Here is a 13,893-nt window from a genome sequence, read left to right on the forward strand (position 1 = left end):
GCAGTGTGACTACTGGAGGGCGGCCCATAAAGGGGCCCACTAGAGCTCTGTCGCCCAGGGGCCCAATAAACCTGGAGCCGGCCGTGCCTGCCGGGCACCCGCGGGAGCAGCAGGACATCTGCCCCGCTGCCCGGGAGGTTCCTTCCCTCTCTCATCCTGATCTGTGTCCTCCGGACACAGATCGCGATGGGTGCATGTGCAGTCCCTGCAGTGACAACACAGACCTGCATCTGTGAGGTGAGGGGGGAGAGACATAACAGGGTCAGGAAAGGGGGAGAACATGGGGGGCTGTGTGGGACATTACTTACTGGGGGGCTATGTGTATACAGGAGGGGGTGGGGCAGTGTGTATACAGGAGGAGGGGAGGCAGTGTGTACACAGGAGGAGGAGGCCGGGGTGGGGCAGTGTGTATACAGGATGAGGAGGCCGGGGTGGGGCAGTGTGTATACAGGAGGAGGAGGGCAGTGTGTATACAGGAGGAGGGAGGGCAGTGTGTATACAGGAGGGGGGATGTGTACATGGGGATGAGGGGCCGTGTGTGTACACGCGGAGGGGGGGGGGGCAGTGTGACTACTGGAGGGCGGCCCATAAAGGGGCCCACTAGAGCTCTGTCGCCCAGGGGCCCAATAAACCTGGAGCCGGCCGTGCCTGCCGGGCACCCGCGGGAGCAGCAGGACATCTGCCCCGCTGCCCGGGAGGTTCCTTCCCTCTCTCATCCTGATCTGTGTCCTCCGGACACAGATCGCGATGAGTACATGTGCAGTCCCTGCAGTGACAACACAGACCTGCATCTGTGAGGTGAGAGGGGAGAGACATAACAGGGTCAGGAAAGGGGGAGAACATGGGGGGCTGTGTGGGACATTACTTACTGGGGGGCTATGTGTATACAGGAGGGGGTGGGGCAGTGTGTATACAGGAGGAGGGGAGGCAGTGTGTACACAGGAGGAGGAGGCCGGGGTGGGGCAGTGTGTATACAGGATGAGGAGGCCGGGGTGGGGCAGTGTGTATACAGGAGGGAGGGGGCAGTGTGTATACCGGAGGGGGGATGTGTACATGGGGATGAGGGGCCGTGTGTGTACACGCGGCGGAGGGGGGGGGGCAGTGTGACTACTGGAGGGCGGCCCATAAAGGGGCCCACTAGAGCTCTGTCGCCCAGGGGCCCAATAAACCTGGAGCCGGCCGTGCCTGCCGGGCACCCGCGGGAGCAGTGCTGAGAACAGGCGGGCAGCCGCGGGACCAGGGAGCCTGCCGGGTGGCCGCGGAAGCAGCATTGAGGGCGGTTGGCCGCAGGAGCAGCGTTAAGGCCGTCAGCTGCGGGACCGAGGTAACGGGCAGGCGGCCGCAGGAGTAGTATACCTGCCGGGCACCCGCAGGAGCAGTGCTGAGGGTGGGCGGTCAGTTGAGGTACCAGTGTGCAGGGCAAGCGGCCCGAGAGCATTAATGCGGCCGGGCAGCCACGGTAGCAGTGTGGAGGGCGGGCAGCTGTGGGACCAGTGTGCCGGCCACACGGGCAACATGCTGGCCCGGCGGCTGTGGGAGCAGCGGGCAGGACAGAAACACTGGGGCGGGCTTGACAAAGAGGGGGGGCATTTGGTATTGACCTTAATGCGCCGTATAACAGGGCCCGGGTGGCAGTGGGACTGGATATGGAAATGCAGCACAGTCAGCAGCAATTTTGTGATTGTGCCGCCTTGGCCCCTGACGCTCACGGGCCCCGTAGCAACTGCTACGGCTGCTACGGCGGTTGTTACGCCACTGGTTTAAAAGTTATAACCACTTAGAGTGACACATGTCAGATTTGAAAAAATGAGAAGGTGGTAAGGGGTTAATATTATTCCCTCAATGTGTCATAGAAATAAACAATGCAGTATCCCAGGCAAGCACCTCTAATGAGCCACTGTGTAATAACTGTGCAGTGCCCTGTAACCTTACCTGAAGATGTTTGACCTATACTGATATAGGAAACCTTTGGTGTTGCTGTAGGCTACTACACAGCACTCATTTTAATCAGACACAACTGCTATTAGATGTAATGAAATTTAAAGAACTTTTATTCCAGAATGTATAAAACAGAATTACTTTCAACAGAATGAAACCCTTTAAAGTAGATACAAAGTGAATATTTATCTCTTATTATTTTGTTACAAAACAGTTTTCTCAGCTGGTATATAAAAGCACAGAAACACAGTTGTTTGTGGAGCACAGTTTGCCCCTTAAGGAGCTACTCACGGTATAAGACCGGTCCACTCAGTCTTTGAAAAAGTCCACAGAAATAGAGAAAATAATTAAACTATGACCGGAGCTCCCAATATTCTTCTTCTCTTGTTATTCCATCTTAAAACACCGATGAACAGCACCAATCTTCAGTTTCACCTGCTGAAAGTATGTCACCATTCAGACTAGCACCATCGCACTCTCATTATCCTCCTTTAATTATATTTGTAGCTGGAAGAAAATCTGCAGGCAGATGGTGTGGTACGTTCCAACAAAGTTAAAATTTATTTCAGTTCATCATACTCACAAGAGTCAATTAAAAATGTGCATATCACAAGTTCACAACGCCCGGAAGAAACCTTGCCGGCAACACCCTGGGTCGGGCGGATAGGAAAGCTAGCGTCCCGTTATGTGAACATGTGATATGCACATTTTTAATTGACTCTTGTGAGTATGATGAACTGAAATAAATTTTAACTTTGTTGGAACGTACCACACCATCTGCCTGCATATTTTCTTCCGGCTACAAATATAATTAAAGGAGGATAATGAGAGTGTGATGGTGCTAGTCTGAATGGTGACATAGTTTCAGCAGCAGAAACTTAGGATTGGTGCTGTTCATCGGTGTTTTAAGATGGAATAACGAGAGAGAAGAAGAATATTGGGAGCTCCGGTCATAGTGAAATTATTTTCTCTATTTCTGTGGTATATAAAAGAACAGTTATGGCAGCCATATCCGTAAAGGTTAGCACATTAAAGCTAAAAATTAGATCACATTCAGCTACATTATATCAGTACAGGCAGTCCCCGGGTTACATACAAGATAGGGACTGTAGGTTTGTTCTTAAGTTGAATTTGTATGTAAGTCGAAACTGTATATTTTATCATTGTAGTTCCCGACAATTTTTTTTTTTGCCCCAGTGACAATTGGAGTTTCAAATTTTTTTGCTGTAATAGGACCAAGAATTATCAATAAAGCTTCATTGCAGACAATTTTAAGCTGATTATTGCAGTCTGGGACTATATTAAAGCATCCAGAGAGCTTCACCAGAGGTCACAGTGGGCAGAGGGGTCTGTCTGTAACTATGGGTTGTCTGTAAGTCGGGTGTCCTTAAGTAGGGGACCGCCTGTAGTTAAGTTCAGGTCTTCAGATGGGGTAAAGATCCACTTTTTTCAGTACTGTTTCTTTTGGAATAAGTATTCAGCTCTTGATTTGTTGCAAATATGTGCCCACAGAGACATCCAAAGGGATTCAGACATCCAGGATCCTACAGACAACTGAAAATAGATTTCCTTTGTAAGTTTACTATATATATCATTATCCTCGACCGACAACGGCAGTGTGATACTGCCCTTAAGCTGTCTGACCTGCCAATATAGACAAAGCCTGACAACTAAAGTGGTACATGAATTGTATCCTTTGAAAACCTAAACCAAACCCAACAAATTCATCAAAAATTAAAGACGTGTTAATACATTTGAGGAAAATGAGTCAATATCACATACCTCTGAGTGTGAACCTCTGCTTTCCTTATATGGTGTAATAATTTGTTCAGTGATAACCAGGTTTCAGGTAACGGCTGATTAGCCTTTAGTTCATCTTTAATTCTTCTTTTAAGGCAGGTGGCACACAAGCAAGTTTTCTTTATGCCAAACATACTGCTGTCATGGAGAGGGATCACGGGCTGAGCCCTCTCCATAGCCGGTAAATCTTTGTTGCATATTGTTATCCCGTCGATTGCAGATGGAAAGCTGCCGGTGGCTTCAAAAAGATGGCGGTGCATGGGCGCCGCCATCGTGGTGACGATCGTCGCTCCCCGTGATCAAAGCATTATTGCACCTGGAGTTACCCCACCTACCAGGACAATAAGATCCTACTATATAAACTATTCACAATGGCTAGGCTGCTAATAACTAGATATTGGAAAGAGACTAGTTACCCCTCGTTGACAGAATATATAGAGGAGGTAAACAGAGTGTATTGGTTAGAAAAAAAATTCTAGCATATGGATGGCTCAGTTCCCAACCCATTTATCAAATATGGGCTCCTTGGTCTAATCATCCCCTATAGTGTAAATGAGAAATTTCAGGTTAGGATTGGTATTTTTGGGGTTACAGCTGTTTCCCATAGGAACCACAAAATAATAAATAGTGATGTATAATAGGATTCATGTGAGATTCGTTATTTGGTTGTTTATCTGGTTTAAGTGTTAAAGTTATCTAACTTACGGGTAACATGTAGATAAGGCTCAGAACAATAACTGTATCTACTTTATTATGCAAACTGGAAATGTAAGGCAATAAGCTTGTGTGTCCTGCTATGGTGGGTGCAATACTCCCGCAACTTGTCATGTTGCTGCACTTGTTATGTTTGTAAAACTTGTTTCTGTAAAACTTTAATAAAAATGAGTGAAACAAAAAAAGATACTCACATAATTGTATATACACAAAGGGAGAGTAGGACACACGTGGAGGACATCGCATATTACAAGCGAACTACAGCCATTACACTGTCAGGGCGCTTCATCTGTGTCTTTAACCCTAGATGGAACGCCTACTTGATTAGATTGATTAGTTACCTTCTCTGTATTGGAGTGTTTTAGTGTCTATCATTCTCAGCATGGGAACACATAACGTGATTATTTGCTTCTGCGGACCTTACCTGTGTATTCCCTAACCCTCCGCCTCACGTTTGTCCTGTGGGAAGGGAGTTGTTGGTCTTTTGGCTTTTCCAAGATGGCGGCGGCGCATGCACCAATAGTCGCTGCTCCGCCCCAAAACTGGGGACTAGGCCCCACATCGCTCTTCCCTCCCGGGGAAAGCTGCTGGAGCCATTGAAATCCCGCCATCTTGGATTCAATCGCCACCATTCAAACGGAAAATAGTCCCCAAAATCGAGAATGCCACTTTTTTTTGCCATTTTGAAAAATATAAGAAATTCAATAAAAATCCATCAAAAGGCCATACAGTCCTTAAAATGATAGCATTGAAACTCAGCATCAAAAGCCACAAAAAAATTACAGCACACACAGCACCGTACACCGAAGTATGAAAAAGTTATTAGCGCCAGAAGATGGCAAAATGAAGAAATTCTGTTTTTGTACAGGTTTTAATTTTTGAAATTGTATGGAAAATTATAAAAACTATACAAATTTGTTATCCCTGTGATCGCACCTACCAAAAAAATGAATTAGACATGTCATTTGGGGCACACAGTGAAATCTGTAAAATCCAAGCCCAAAGGCGTTTTTTCACCATTTTTATTGTATTTAGAATTTTTTTCCTGGCTTTCCAGTACATGGTGTGGAATATTAAATACTGTCACTATGAAGCTCACACAGCTCTTTCCATGAAAAATGAAAATTAACAAGTTATAGATCTTTGAAGGTGGGGGGTAAAAAATGGAAACACTAAAACAAATAAGGGCCTCGGCATTAAGGGCTTAAAGGGCATCTATCACCAAAATGAAGGACTGTATGCAAATGAGCCTGAGAGGGCTCTGGGCTCCATTAACACCTATGGAGCCTGGAGCCCCTCAGGCTCATTTGCATACAGTCTTTCATCCTGGTGGTAGATGTCCTTTAAATATAATTATAGATATGGCATTATTATTGTATTGTCTAAACGAAAATGATTATACTGTATCCAGTTTATCATTTAGAGCAGCCGGTCCTAAAGCTACTGTCTTTTACCTTCTATTTACCTTTTTTTGTAATAACAGGCACTGACATTCTCCTCCTGAACTGAGGAGAGGTACATGTATCCCTGCGAAAAACAACGAACTAGGGTTGGAATTGTGGCAAGTTCTTACATGTTCTATAAATCTTAGAGCTCCGCTACCTGTTTTGGTTGATCTAATATGTTCACTTCGCTATATAGAATTTTTTGCATGTGCAAAAGACTATTTACACCACGTAATAAGTTGTTTTATTGTAATCTCATTGCCAATGCAGGATATTTTCTTTTTGTGCTTTACCAAAGTTCCTTGAAGGGGTTGAAATCTACTCGTTAGTTCCGTTCTGACACTAGTTCCGTTCTTACCCTACAAAAAGTAATAAGGGGCTCTAATTTAGCTTTTTCTTTTAAATCTTTGTCTCCTTCTATGATGTGCCAATTAGCTCTTATGGCTGTTTTTATTTTTTTCTGCCTGTGGAGTATAATTGAAGGAGAAAACAAATGTATTGTTGCCCCTTTTCCAAGTACTATGTTTTTTCTTCTTTTTATGACAACCTTCCTGTGGTTCTTCAGTAGTCCCTATCGCTCTTTCTATATCAAAAACTTTGAATATCCCCTCGCTTTTAATCTCCCTTTAAGTTCTTCTGCTTGTGTAAGGAAACCTTCTTGGGTTCTGTTGATGCCTTTCAGTCTAATAAATTGTCCATATGGTAACGCCATTTAAATGTAAAATGGATGATAATTCTGAAAATGCAATAATGCATTTTTTGAGGTAACTTTTCTGAACATCCTGGTTCCTAATCTATCATTCTGAATTTCTACCAGAACGTCCCGAAATTCCAGTTGGTTCCAGCCTTTATTGAAAGCGAAAAGCATATTCATATCATTTTCTGTGTTATCACAATGGAACATCTCTTCAAACAGTTTATCTGACCCTCTCCAAACGATAAAAACATTGTTCACATAACATATATACAGCTGAATATTGTGAACATAAGGATTCCATCCTGAAAAAATATATTTATCCTCAAATACGGCCAGAAAGAGGTTAGCGCAAGTACAAGAGACAACGTAATGTTGTGTCTAAACGCGTTATGTGACAAAACAAATTGTAATGCTTCACAAATGAACTCTGTATATTCACGTCTATTTATTGCTGCAATGCCTTCCCTGTGAGGAATTCTTGTATAAAGACTTTCAACGTCTATGGACATTAATTTGTCTCCTGCTTGCCAATCTATATCTCTCAGTATATCAAGTAAATGATTGGTGTCCTTAACTCCTTAAGGACGCAGCCAGTTTATAGCTTAAGGCTCAGTCCCATTTTTTGGATTCTGACTTGCGTAGCTTTATATGGTTATAACTTTTGAACACTGTTTCCTCACATGATTTTTTTCCTCACATGTTGTGCTTCATTTTAGTGGTAAAATTTTAGCTGATGAGTTTTGCGTTTATTTACAAAAAAAAGAAAAGAATTTTTTTAAAAGATTTTTCTTTTAAATTTGCGAAATTCGAAATCATTGCGTTTTCAGGCAGATAGATTTACCACCTAAATAAGTTGCTAAATCACTGTCCCATATGTCTACTTTACATTTTCATAATTTTAAAATGCCTGGATAATTTATTTTGATGTCACATGGCTTACAAATCGAATATCGATTTTCCGTATTTTCAGAATTGACTACTTTGGGCATAATTACTGTTTTGAATGAAATTTTACACATTTAACATCAAACACCCCTATATAATGAACCCATTTTCAAATCTGCACCCCTCAAACTATCAGAAACAGTTTTTAGGAAGATTGTTAACCCTTTGAGAGTAATTACATCAAAATGGAGGTTACATTTAGAATGTTCAAATTGTGCCGGTTATACGTTCATTTAGCTCTAAAATTTACACATTTCCAAAAGATAAAAATACAAAACCCACCATACAATTTGTTATGCAATTTCTCCCGAGTACAGAGACCCGCCCACATGTGGCCGTGACTTGTTTTATGGGGGCACAGTGGGGCGCAGGAGGAGGGAAAGAGGGATTGGCAGCTGCCAGGATTTTACTTTCCTCATTGGCCCCTTTTGTAGGCTATAAAATTTTAGTTTTTTCGTTATTTGGGTCATGTGAAGGCATTTTTTTTGTGGGTTGAGATGCTTTTTCCAGTGTTACCATTTTGGGGTTGGCATCCCCTATTGTTGAAAATTTAGGAATATTTTTTGAGGGCAGGAGTAGAAAAGCATCAACTCTGTACTGGATTTTTTACTTTTTTTTTCGTGTTCACCGTATAGCCTAACAATCATGTTATCTTTATTCTATGGGTCAGTACGGTTACGGGTATACCATAGTTAAATATTTTTTCTTACATTTTACTAAATTTCCAAATAAAACCTAATGTGGAGAAAAATCTATCATTTTTGCATTGCCGTCTTCCAAGTAGCATAACATTTTTACTTTTTTGGCTACAGAGCTGGTTGATGGCTTGTTTTTTGCGGGACATGTACTTTGCAACAGTATTATTCTGGAGTACATATGTTTTTTTGATCACTTTTTATTGCATTTATCTGATTGCTTGTTCATGATAATACTCTGCAATACTGATGTATTGCAGGGTATTGGCAGTGTCAGCCTATCCACATGCATAGGCTGACACTGTGCCTTTAAGATGACGTCACAGACGCCATCTTTCAGGCAGTATCTACAGGCAGCTCTGGGGTCCTGTTCGGACCCCAGGGATGCCATAGCAATGATCGGCGCCCCCGGCGCGGGGAGCAGTTGTGGGGGAAAGACCCCCCCAAAGGCATGTTAAATGGCGCGGTCGCACCCCGTGTTTCGCACCCCATGTGTCCTGATGCTGGTTCGGCTCAGATCTTGAGCTGAGCCAGCATCAGCGCTGCGTCCGATATATCGGACGCTGAGCGCTAAGTCACTGCACTCAGTGTCCGATATATCGGATGCTGAGTGCCAAGTGGTTAATATACGAGGGGATGTTAGCCAGGTCCGGTGTGAAGAGCCAGCCTATGTATTGTGAAAAGGGCTCAGTTACTGATCCTGTAGCTGCCGGGAGGGCTGTTATGTTTTTATGAATTTTAGATGAGAAGTACCTTTTGGATTTTTTCACGTACAGAGGTAGTCAGGGCCGGCTCGAGGTTTCAGTAGGCCCCTGAGCGACAGAGCCTTAGTGGGCTCCCCTCCAGTAGCCACACTGTCTCCGTCCTACATAGCCACACTGTCCAACCCTGCATAGCCACACTGCCCTCCCTTCCCCCTGTAGCCACACTGCCATCCCTTCCCCCTGTAGCCACACTGCCCTCCCTTCCCCCTGTAGCCACACTGCCCTCCCTTCCCCCTGTAGCCACACTGCCCTCCCTTTCCTTTGAGCCACACTGCCCTCCCTCCCCCTCTAGCCACACTGCCCTCCCTTCCCCCTGTAGCCACACTGCCCTCCCTTCCCCCTGTAGCCACACTGCCCTCCCTTCCCCCTGTAGCCACACTGCCCTCCCTTCCCCCTGTAGCCACACTGCCCTCCCTTCCCCCTGTAGCCACATTGCCCTCCCTTTCCCCTGAGCCACACTGCCCTCCCTCCCCCTCTAGCCACACTACCCTCCCTTCCACCTGTAGCCACACTGCCCTCCCTTCCCCCTGTAGCCACACTGCCCTCCCCGTATAGCTTAAAGGGTATGTTAGTAGATGTTATGCCTTCTTCTAAATCATCTACCAGAAATAATAAACATTCTTGTTCAACCTTAGTTAATTTTTTAGCGAATCCCCAGGTAAGTAGCAGGAGCTGTCACAAATAATCACATTATGTGTTCCCATGCTGAGAATGATAGACACCAAAGCACTCCAATACAGAGAAGGTATCTAATCAATAGGGTTTAGAAAAGCTGCAAGTAGGTGTTCCATCTAGGGTTGAAGACACAGCATTGTTTGATCCTTTCACACAAGTTAACCAGATGCAGCACCTTAAACGTGAAATGGCTGTAGTGAATTCCTGCACGTTTGTCCTATCCTCCCTTTGTGTATATACAATTACGGTATATACTCGAGTAAAAGTTTTTCAGCACAAAAATGTGTTATATTTGAGTCAAGAAAAAAAAACAGTGTACTCACCTTCCGCTGCCCCCTGGCAGGTCCTGTTCTATACAGCAATGCTCCGACATCGGCTCCGTGTCCCCGCGCTGTCCGTCGCAGGGATCCTGACGTCAGCCGCTTACTGACATCCTACTATGTGGGCCGGCATCAGCACACACTATGTCAGCGAGCGGCTGACGTAACAATGCCTGCGACTGACAGCACAGGGACTTGGAGCCGATGACAGAGCCGTGACACATGTCAGAGATCCCAGATGGTAGATTTCCTTCAATGGATATGAGCCATGGCTTTTTTTCTAATAAAACTGAATGGGAAGAAGAATTCTGTGGGAAACTTGCTTTAGGTTTTATGGTGAAAACCTGATTAAAGGTTTCCTTTAAGATAAGATGATATATACAAGATTACCATCCCATTAGCACTACATGCTAATCATAAGGCTGAGTTTAAGCCAAAATCAGGAGTGGGCCATAAGAAGAGAGAAAGTAGACTTCGTACTACTTTTTTTTTCTCCACTGTATGCAATACCTGGAAGCCAAGCTTTTATCTTCACACACTTTTGCCAGAAACAAATATGTGCTATTTAGAGATGAGCGAGCACTAAAATGCTCGGGTACTCCTTATTCGAGACAAACTTTTCCCGATGCTCGAGTGCTCGTCTCGAATAACGAGCCCCATTGAAGTCAATGGGAGACTCGAGCATTTTTCAAGGGGACCAAGGATCTGCACAGGGAAGCTTGGCCAAGCACCTGGGAACCTCAGAAAAGGATGGAAACACCACGGAAATGGACAGGAAACAGCAGGGGCAGCATGCATGGATGCCTCTGAGGCTGCTTAATCGCACCATTATGCCAAAAGTATGGGCAACAGCATGGCAATGACAGAGTGCCTGAATGAGGCTAGATAGCATCTAAAACATCCAATAATTGACCCTGACACTATAGGGGACTATGCAGAGGCAGCGGCAGCAGCGGCAGGCTAGAGAGTGTCTTGGCAACATACCCCAAATGGACTCAGGCTTAAAACCAATGGGTGGCAGAGAGGAACCAAAGGAGGTGAGCAAGAAGCGCTCAAATAATATCGGTAAATGATAAAAGTTTGCCAGTATATTTTGTGGATTACACAGCAGGGTGGCGACAAAGTTAACAAGTTTGATGAGGAAGCCATGAAAACAACCCGAAATTCTGCCTGACACAGCTGGTTTGATAAGGGGACCATGTATGGAGGCAGTGAACTAGTAGTAGATTAAAGGTGCTGCAGTTAAAACTATGTTAGTTGGATCTTGGGATGGAGCTGGCGCTCCGCTGCCAGGCGAGCTTTCGCCAATCCAAGCCCCTGTCTCTAGGCTACTCCCCAAACAGCACTTCTAAGAACCTTTTGTATAAGATCAAGTGTAGTAGCGTTCTTATAAGTTTAGGATATGGCGGGTGAGGGGAATGTAAACAGATGCGCAAGAAGCGCTGAAATAATATTGGTAAATGATAAAAGTTTGCCAGTATATTTTGTGGATTACACAGCAGGGTGGCGACAAAGTTAACAAGTTTGATGTGGAAGCCATGAAAACAACCCAAAATTCTGCCTGACACAGCTGGTTTGATAAGGGGACCATGTATGGAGGCAGTGAACTAGTAGTAGATTAAAGGTGCTGCAGTTAAAACTATGTTAGTTGGATCTTGGGATGGAGCTGGCGCTCCGCTGCCAGGCGAGCTTTCGCCAATCCAAGCCCCTGTCTCTAGGCTACTCCCCAAACAGCACTTCTAAGAACCTTTTGTATAAGATCAAGTGTAGTAGCGTTCTTATAAGTTTGGGTTCTGGCGGGTGAGGGGAATGTAAACAGATGCGCAAGAAGCGCTGAAATAATATTGGTAAATGATAAAAGTTTGCCAGTATATTTTGTGGATTACACAGCAGGGTGGCGACAAAGTTAACATGGAAGCCATGAAAACAATCCAAAATTCTGCCTGACACAGTTCGTTTGATAAGGGGACCATGTATGGAGGCAGCTATATGGACTACTTTTGGAGGCAGCTATGGCGATGACGTGTGGAGGTAGCAATGGAGACCACGTGTGAAGGCAGCTAAAAAGACTACGTGTGGAGGCTGCTATGGAGACAATTTGGCAGTCCAAAAAAGTTTTCAAACCAGAGGAGCAGGTAGCTGGTCCTCCAAAAAGATTAAATAAATTGAGTGCCTGTATGTGGCAGTCCAAAAAAGTTTTCAAACCAGAGGAGCAGGTAGCTGGTCCTCCAGAAAAATTACATAGATTGAGTGCCTGTATGTGGCACTCCCAAAAATTGTTTAAAACAGAGGACAGGGTAGTTGGCCCTCCAGAAAAATTAAATACATAGAGTACTATAGCCAGAGCCAGTTGGCCCTTGCAAAAAAATAGCCAGTTTCCTCTGCTTTAGTGTACAAAGAGGAGGAAAAGGAGGACAATGAGGAGGAGGAGTGCATACATTATTCAGGTTCAGCTTCTTTCACCTGGTGGAGAATGGAAATGCGGAGAAATCCAGGCTTTATTCATCTTGATAAGCGTCAGCCTGTCAGCGCTGTCAGTCGACAGGCGTGTACGCTTATCGGTGATGATGCCACCAGCTGCACTGAAAACCCGCTCGGACAACACGCTAGCGGCAGGGCAGGCAAGAACCTCCAAGGCGTACAGCGCCAGTTCGTGCCACATGTCCAGCTTTGAAACCCAGTAGTTGTAGGGAGCTGTGTGATCATTTAGGACGATGGTATGGTCAGCTACATACTCCCTCACCATCTTTCTGTAAAGATCAGCCCTACTCTGCCGAGACTGGGGACAGGTGACAGTGTCTTGCTGGGGTGACATAAAACTGGCAAAGGCCTTGTAAAGCGTACCCCTGCCAGTGCTGGACAAGCTGCCTGGTCGCCTACTCTTCCTCACTACTTGTCCCGCAGAAGTACGCCCTCTGCCGCTAGCGCTGTCAGAAGGGAAATACTGTTTCAGCTTGTGCACCAGGGCCTGCTGGTATTCATGCATTCTCACACTCCTTTCCTCTCCAGGGATGAGAGTGGAAAGATTTTGCTTGTACCGTGGGTCCAGGAGAGTGAATACCCAGTAATCGTTGCTGGAATAAATTCTTTGAACGCGAGGGTCACGCGATAGGCAGCTTAGCATGAAATCTGCCATATGCGCCAGAGTCCCAACGCGCAAGAATTCACTCCCCTCACTGGCCTGACTGTCCATTTCCTCCTCCTCCAACTCCTCTTCTTCTGCCCATACACGCTGAACAGTGAAGGACTGAACAATGGTCCCCTCTTCTGTCTTGCCAACATTCTCCTCCTCCACCTCCTCCGATATGCGTTGAGAAACAGACCTAAGGGTGCTTTGGCTATCAACAAGGGAATCTTCTTCCCCCGTCTCTTGTGACGAGCGCAAAGCTTCCGACTTCATGCTGACCAGAGAGTTTTTCAACAGGCCAAGCAGCGGAATGGTGAGGCTGATGATGGCGGCATCACCACTGACCATCTGTGTTGACTCCTCAAAGTTACTCAGCACCTGACAGATATCAGACATCCACGTCCACTCCTCATTGTAGACTTGAGGAAGCTGACTGACCTCACTAGCAGTTCTGGTGGAAGTTGACATCTGGCAGTCTACAATCGCTCTGCGCTGCTGGTAAACTCTGGATAACATGGTTAGTGTTGAATTCCACCTCGTGGGCACGTCGCACAACAGTCGGTGAGCGGGCAGTTGGAGGCGGCGCTGCACTGCCCTGAGAGTGGCAGCATCTGTGCTGGACTTCCTGAAATGCGCACAGATTCGGCGCACCTTCGTGAGCAAATCAGACCGATTGGGGTATGTCTTGAGGAAACGCTGAACTATGAGATTTAACACATGGGCCAGGCATGGCACATGTGTCAGTCTGCCGAGTTGCAGAGCTGCCACCAGGT

The 13,893-nt window shown here is 45.5% G+C and overlaps 1 protein-coding gene across 2 annotated transcripts in view; it reads right to left on the reverse strand.

Annotated features, from left to right (window-relative positions):
- Positions 1-2,877: 2,877 nt before the first annotated feature.
- Positions 2,878-13,893, reverse strand: part of LOC140068938 (inactive hydroxysteroid dehydrogenase-like protein 1) — a 40,580-nt gene continuing 29,564 nt past the window's right edge. For both annotated transcript variants that reach the window (XM_072114290.1, XM_072114289.1), the window contains exon 5: positions 2,878-3,492. In XM_072114290.1, coding sequence (XP_071970391.1) covers positions 3,388-3,492 — 105 coding nt within the window. In that variant the 3' untranslated portion in view covers positions 2,878-3,387. The remainder of the gene's footprint in view (positions 3,493-13,893) is intronic.

Source organism: Engystomops pustulosus, chromosome 7 (assembly GCF_040894005.1).
Source record: "Engystomops pustulosus chromosome 7, aEngPut4.maternal, whole genome shotgun sequence".
Taxonomy (NCBI): Eukaryota; Metazoa; Chordata; class Amphibia; order Anura; family Leptodactylidae; genus Engystomops; species Engystomops pustulosus.